This window comes from Triticum aestivum, chromosome 4B (genome assembly GCF_018294505.1).
Source record: "Triticum aestivum cultivar Chinese Spring chromosome 4B, IWGSC CS RefSeq v2.1, whole genome shotgun sequence".
Classification (NCBI taxonomy): domain Eukaryota; kingdom Viridiplantae; phylum Streptophyta; class Magnoliopsida; order Poales; family Poaceae; genus Triticum; species Triticum aestivum.
Window position 1 is genome coordinate 137887266 of NC_057804.1, and position 7482 is coordinate 137894747.

Sequence of the window (7482 nt, forward strand, 5' to 3'; positions counted from 1 at the left end):
CGGCGAGTTATGCGTGCGGCGTGCCTGACCAGCCATGTAAAGCCATCAACACGGAAGACGATGCGCATGCCATGTCACGCACACTTGGCATGCATGTGCCGATGCGCCCGTGAAACACACAAGCAAACACAACTGCAAAAACAAAACGAGAGCATCCGCAAAAAAAAAAAAAAAAAACACGAGAGGCACTACAGGGTGGGTCGATGGCATGGCATGGCATGCCTAGCAACCTCTTCGGCCTCGGCTGTTGGTACACGGACAAACGGTTTTCCCGTTTACAAAATTTACTAGAAAATCACAGCCTAGCTAGAGAGTACGGTCAAGGTCAATGGAAATGGCAGGGGAGGAATGATGAGCAAGCTATCCCACACATGGCCCAGCTAAACCCCACCCCTCCCCTCAATTAACTATCCCATCACCTCTCTTAGTCAAATTACAGCATATATAAACTGCACGCGGCGTATCACCATCCCACACGAGACAATATACCAACAGCACACTCGCATAGTCGCATTTGCACACACCACCGTGCACGCAATCAATCCCATTCCCAGCTTGCCTGCGCACCTCCGGGCACCGGAACCAAGCTTTATACACCCCTCCAGCGTACACCCCGACGTAGCCTCGCAGAGCTAAGCTGAACTATATATCCTAGCTAGCGTACTGGCGATGTCGTCGACGGGGGCGCGCAGGGGCGTTGGCAGCGGCGGCGGCGGCGGGCACTTCCCGGTGGGCCGGCGCCGCCACGTGGCGGTGGTCGACACCGGGTGCAGCTGCCGCCCGCGCCGCCCCAGGATGCTGCTCAGCCTGCCGTCCTTCCTCAAGCCTTCCTCAGCGAGCAAGCCGCCGGCGAGGAGCACCAGCTCGTCCAGCCTCTTCCCCTCGTCCTCCTCCACCGCTTCCTTCTCCACCAGCTACGCCTCCTCCAACTGCTCCAACTACTACTCCTCCTACCATGGCTTCGGCGCAGCTCCCAAGCTGCATCAGCAGCAAGAGCACCTTCCCTCCGCCAAGGAGGTACCGGCTGTGACGCCGGCCTCGCCAGTCAGGAGGCAGCCGGCGAGCATGAAGAAGAAGCAGAAGAAGAGGTATTACGTGGAGAACAAAGCAGCTATGGCAGAAGCGGCGCCGGAGGAGGACGTGGGGCTGGCAGTAGAGAAGGACTCGTCGGACCCGCGCGCCGACTTCCGGGAGAGCATGGTGCAGATGGTGGTGGAGACCGGGCTGTGCAGCTGGAACGACCTCCGCAGCATGCTACGCCGCCTGCTCGCCCTCAACTCACCGCGCCACCACGCCGCCATCCTCACCGCCTTCGCCGAGCTCTGCGCCCAGCTCGCCTCGCCGCCACCGCCGGCGGCATCGTCGTACCACTACCAGCTCTAGTCTATCTAGCAAGCAGGCTAGCTAGCCAGCTGAGGTCTCGAGATCCTGGTACCACCCGGCGTGCGAGCGCCGGCGTCGCGCATTCCCGGCCAGGCTGCCGGGTGGTGATAGGATCTCGTAGAAGAAACAAAGGTCGCTAGTACCGCTAGTACGAGCACTAGGACAAAAGCTCATTAAAAAATGTAGCAGTACCAGGTGTTTGATTTCTGGAGTCTGTTCTTGTTGGTGGGTAATTAGTTTCTTAAATGTTTAGTTTGCTTTGCAAGTTATTTTAGTGCTACTATTATTAGTGCTTAAGTATATGTATTGCGGGGAGTTTGTACTAGTGTGTGCCTGTGCCTAGTTAGTGCATGGCCTTCGGTTTTGTGTGAAGGTCCATGCATGGACAGGTGCTACTAAACCAATTGGTAGGGTTTGCTAATCACAGAGTGGGTAACTAAACTATGTACGTACGTCAAGTCTGAGTGTAGCGTTTTGTGTTATATGAATTCCTTGTAACTTTGCTACTGAATGAGACTGTGTTTTACTAGATTCAAGTGAAAATAGCGACCTGCGATATGTAAGCCGTCTGAGATTTTTTTTTTGGATAAGTCAATTATCTGGACCATTAGACTAAAATCCATCGCCTTCCTTTTCCCTTTTCCCTCGAGCTTTCTTCCTCCAACCATTCCTCCTCCCATAAAATCGACTTGCCTAAATTATAAATTCAGTTAACTTACATATAGTAACTATTGTGAAGAAATTAACATTACCGGCCCTCTCTGAAACAGAAGCAGTGCATGTGATCTTTTCAGGTTTTTCTGGCTTAATTCCTTACACAACAAAAACAGGCCCAAGTTACCAAACTTGGTACTGTAGCAGCGAAGTCGAAGTAGATGACACCAGGGTGCATCTGGAACGCACCAGGGGTGCAATCTGGGCTAGATTGAGTTGCTGGGAAACGGAAAGAACAAGCATACAGGTCATGCAGATCTCATGACCACCAGAGGCTCCCCATACATGCCTAGCTTTCTGTGTGTGTGTGCGCGCGCGCGCCCGCAACTTGCTTCTGTTCATGAACATTTATGTACGTACGTACGCCACTGTTTGGGCTCTGATCCATCCCACATTTATGTTGGTGCGTGTCCTGTTGTGCCTGTGACTGACTGCCAAAGTTTCGCTGTGCGAATCGATCGAGTACTTGCTTTGCTTGGATCACGGGCGTCCTTCAACAGTTGGATGTATAATACTATTGGACCACGGATGGGATCTCGATCGCTCGGTATTTACGCTCTTCTGACATATAGGAGTACTAGCTATGTACTGTACGTGTCTACGTGGGGATTATGTTTACGAGTATTTTCGTATTTTAAAATTGTGCGAGAAATCATCACACCTAGCAGCATAAAAATCAACGGTTGCAACTCTTCGCAGCCTGAACATACCAATTATAGAATGAGTTGTGATGTGTCCCAAATCGAAAATGGGCGTTTAACATGTCGAAAGGACGTACATAACATTAAAAACGTACCAAAACTCACCATCTCCCTGCAACAATTTGATCAAACTCGCTGATTTAGGCTCGTCAAAGCCCTGTCGGGCCAAGATCGGATGCGCACGAGTCAATTTCGCCCGGCCTCTCATCTTCCTTGAGCTCGATTCTGCGAGAATCCCAAATCTCGAGCTCTACCTCGAGACCTTTTCTCGAGACGCGGGATGGAGAAGTAATGATTGAACAGAAGGTCATTGGTGAGGGGGCGGTGGGGCTTGAGCCGAAGAACGGATCGAAATGGGGCGAGCGACGCGGTTCAGTGCAGTGTTAGGATCGAAATGTTAAGAGGTGACGGGAAAAAGAAGCAAAGCATGATGCGACCTCAACATTGCCAGCTAGTCCAAGCCACGACATCTATCCATTAATGGGAACGCCACAGAGGGGCGATCAGCCAGATGCGAGCGGTGCTTGAAGTGGTGGTGACCGTCCTCGGCCCAATCACATCCTCGGTTTGAAGCGGAGGCAACTGTTCTTTGAGTAATGCATTCGCGTGGGATCCTCCCCCTCCCCTCTGCTTGATTGTTCAAAAATATGGCGCCATGCTAGGTGATGGGGTTGGTAAAAGTACGAAACTGCCATGCACACGACATTTTCTAGCCGATGTCCACAACACTGGAATCAAACGGAGTAGGAGTGCTGGCCAGCTGCATCTAATGGCGGTGGCAGCCTGTCCGTCGTGAATCGGCCAGAAAACATCGGCCGCATAGCAGCGCTCATAAAAATATGTCAAAGGTTATCGGGGGCTTAAGATGCCGAAGTGGGGCCTTGTATTTCTAACTGTATAAAGTGCAGATGAAAAAGAACACATGTAAATTTGACAATAAGTGAAATTCTCGTGGAATCGTGGTGAACGCACAGTCACAAGTAACTTAAGGTCGTAGGTACGTGCGTGGTTCACCATATTAATCTTGGTGGATCATTTTTATAAAGGAAGGACATATGCTTATACAGTAAGTATGTAAATAAAGCCAACAATCATAGCGTGAGCCATACAACAACATCCAACGCAGTGAAATGTAAATACAAAGGTTCTGATAAAGGTCACCCAGACCAACAGGCATGGATAATAACACTGCAGATTGTTTGTGTATCATTTTCTCGAGAACTCCTATATACCGCTTCAGCGCCAGTTCGCCACTATAGCACCTGAAGGCACCTTTATGGGCTGGCCCATGTGGTGCTAGCGCCTGAAACTATACTTGTTTGATTTTGCTCTCTTTTTCTTCCTTTTGCGTGCTCTAGTCGAAAAAACAGCCACCCCCTATTTATGAGAAAAGCCAACTACCTATTTCTTTTGCAAAATAAGTAAATATATATTTCAAAAAATGTTCACAAATTAAAACATATTCATAAATTTGAAGCCTCTTCATTAAATTTAAAAACGGTAATGAATTTTCAAAATGTTTGTGTATTTTAATGAATATTCATTAATTTAGAACAAATTCCAGATTTTTAAATTATTCGCAAATTAATAAAAAGATAAAGAATTTTCGAAAAGCATTCATGAATTCTAAAAAAGTTATATAATTTATTAAAATGTGCACAATTTGAAAATAACAGAAAAAAATCATATTTTTTACATAAAATTATGAAAACAAAAAGGAATAAAACGGCAAAGGAAGGAACCTCTAGTGAAAAGCGAGGAATAGCATTGTGGGGAAAACCTATGAGGATGCTTCTGGAAGCTTCACTAAATCGGTTGAAGGGATGTCTACATTGGCCGGTTCGGTTAAAGGAGCGATTGCTGGAGAGTTTTCTTTAGGCAAACACATGCTCCTTATTAGTTAGAAATCACCATGTTTACAGGTATACTGATAGGGTCATAGGGGAGACCAAGCCAGACACGGCGACCTATGCCCAAGATGTAGCCTCCTTTATACGTTCATGAGCAAAACTAGAGCTATGAAGCGTAGTCCTCCGACCATTGATCTCCCTAGTGATTGCACAGTAGCTTCCATTCGATCCTTGGTCAAAACAGGGAATAGCTAGTTTTCCAGAGCGAGCAGCGCATGGACGCTGTACCAACCAGAAGCACCACCGTTTCCCCCCCCAAAAAAAGCACCGGTTTCTTAAACTGGGCCTTAACTGGCTGCTCTCTTTGCTTCCGTGTTTGTATTGATTTCGTGGGCGGGATAAGGTTTGTTCATTAGGCCCGTTAGCTCTCGGCCCATCCAGAGTGTAGTTTAATGTAGACTGTAGAGTACGAGTAGTGGTAATCGTCAATAAAAAAAGGTACTCCCTCCGTCCAAGTGCATAGGACGCCTAAGATAATTCTAAAATTCCAAAAGTGTTAGACGTAATTTAATTAAATGCTCCTCGTTTATGTAAACCGTCTCGTTTTTTTTCGTTCGCTCCACCAGGACGCGCTCCTTCTCCTAATCTCCCTCCAGTCCACCTCCTAGTAATCTTCTATGTGAAAGCAAACATCATGCATGACGCTTTCGTGAGAGAAGGAAAGAGCCAATGCATGCACGATAGCCAGACGCTGATTAGACTAACGAATTCTACGGGTGGGCGTGCGATGTGGGATTTTTACTTTGCATGGGTTAGCCGAAACGGCCAGCACTAATGACAGAATTAATTTCTAAATTCAGTTTCGCTTTTGAGGGAAACCTACGTGCGCTCTCGTTCAATCTCAACCCGCCTAAATCGCAGAGCTTTTTCTTAGGCGCCCTATGCTTCTGGACAGAAGGAGTAGTTGAGTTCTGTTCAGCTTGCCTGAGAAAACAGAAAGAGTATTCATGTTCAGCCCACCGTCTCGGCCCGGCCCCAATAATTAATCATGGTAATAAATTACGAATCCCCATTCCATCAACGCATTAACTGGACAAGATCGTTGCATTGACTTCCAACTCAAGCGTGGAACTCACTCTCTCTGCTCACAAGTTTTGAATCGTTGGTGTGCATGTCCTTCTCGCAAGATCCACGGTAGTACCAGGAGTAGAGCTTCACGCTCACATGGCGGAGGCCTTGTAGTGGTAACAGTAGCCTCCGTTTTGAGCTTGGCGGTCTTAAATGCGGCACCGGAATAGGGGCCGGCCCGGGTGCGGTGCTAGGAAATTCATGGATGGATGCACCAACAACAAGGACAAATGGTGGTGGATCGATGTCCGCCCTTGGAAGGCTCAAATGCCCTGAACCCGATGCTGTTGTAGGCTAGGCATGCAGGCCAGGCAAATCCTCCTCTCGCGCGCGCACTCTATCGCAAGCCTATTAGAGCATCTCCCGCCGTTCGGCCTCCCAGAGCGTAGAAAAACCGCGGTCTGGAGGCGAGCCGGCGCTAGTTCGGCTCCTGAGGCTGGCCTAGCTCCCAGTCACGCCCCTAGCCGCCCCCCTCCTCCTCCAGCCATGGCAAAATTCAAACATAGTTGTTTCCGTGTTCAAAATAGACGCCACAATCCGACGATCAAGCGGCCTAGATCGGCGGCCGGATGAAATGTTCGGCGTACAAAAAAGCAGGAAAGAACGGAAGCGCGCATCAGGCGACGAGGTCGGCCTCCGGCGTTGCCGGAGTCGGCGTGCGCGGGCTCGACGGGGCCTCTGTGCTTGGCGGCGTGGCTTCTGTGCTGCGGGCAGTCTCGACGGCATCAACGGTTGGGCTTGGCGGCGGCGGCGGCGTGTGCCTGGGCGTCGTGGGCGTGGGCGACGTGGGCGTGGGCGACGTGGGCGTGGGCGGCGTCACTGAGGGAAGCTGGTCCAGGATGAGGCCGACATGCGCTCTGTACCACGCCTTGTCCGCCTCATCGCTGCTCTGGAGCATGTCCGCCCCGCCCAGCAGGAAAGCCAGGTCGGTGTTCCTCTTCTTCGCGGCGACGTTGGTCCGGAGTAGGTCGAGCTTGACGGCGCTGGTCGACATCAACGCCGACTAGCGCGCCTCAGTCTTCTCTTCACGAAGGGCGGCCCGAACCTGTGCGTCTGCGAGGGAGTGCTGGATGGACTCCTGCACGCGAGCTGTCGCCGCGTCGGCGTGTTTCCCCTTCTTGGCACCTTTGTTGCCGTCCGGCCGCCCATCTGACGCGTCCGGAGCCGGCGCGTCAGGCTTGTAGGTCTCCTTGGCCTTCTCGAGGGTGTGCCGGATTTCCGCCCACTTGTCGCACTTGTCGATGCGCTTGTAGACGTGGAGGAACTTGAACTCGGCGTCGTTGTTGCCCTGCCGATATAGGCCGAACATACGCAGCAACTGCGCGGGGACGAACAAACAGTTGGCGGGTGAACGACGAAAAGAGGCGGGAGACCGGCGTGGCATACCTGATCCTCAATGCTGGCGCCGCTCTCCGGGCGACCGGCGACCTCCTCGACGACCCCATGCCATTTGTTGCACACCCCCTGGATACGTCCCCAATGGTTCGCCATCGCTTTTGCCCCGCGCTGCATGTAGATGCCTTTGAAGTAGGGGTCGACGAGCTTGCGCTCGTCAAACTCGGCCTTGATGCGCGCCCAGTATGTCTCGATGCTCTGGTTCGCGCCGGTGGTCGGGTCGAGGCAGACGACTTTCCATGCTTCGGCGAGGCATTCATCCTCCTTGGACGATCACTTGATGCGCGGCTCTGGCCTGGCCGGCGCCTTCT

At 51.1% G+C, this 7482-nt stretch overlaps 1 protein-coding gene across 1 annotated transcript; it reads left to right on the forward strand.

The window, feature by feature from the left end:
- Positions 1-487: 487 nt before the first annotated feature.
- On the forward strand, positions 488-1865 carry LOC123094635 (transcription repressor OFP8-like). Its single transcript, XM_044516597.1, has one exon. It carries the CDS (start codon positions 670-672, stop codon positions 1381-1383), a length of 714 nt encoding a protein of 237 aa, XP_044372532.1. The 5' UTR covers positions 488-669; the 3' UTR covers positions 1384-1865.
- Positions 1866-7482: the final 5617 nt, after the last annotated feature.

Excerpts from the sequence above, each read along its gene's own strand:
- LOC123094635 (XM_044516597.1), top strand. The coding sequence starts at position 670 with ATGTCGTCGACGGGGGCGCGCAGGGGCGTTGGCAGCGGCGGCGGCGGC.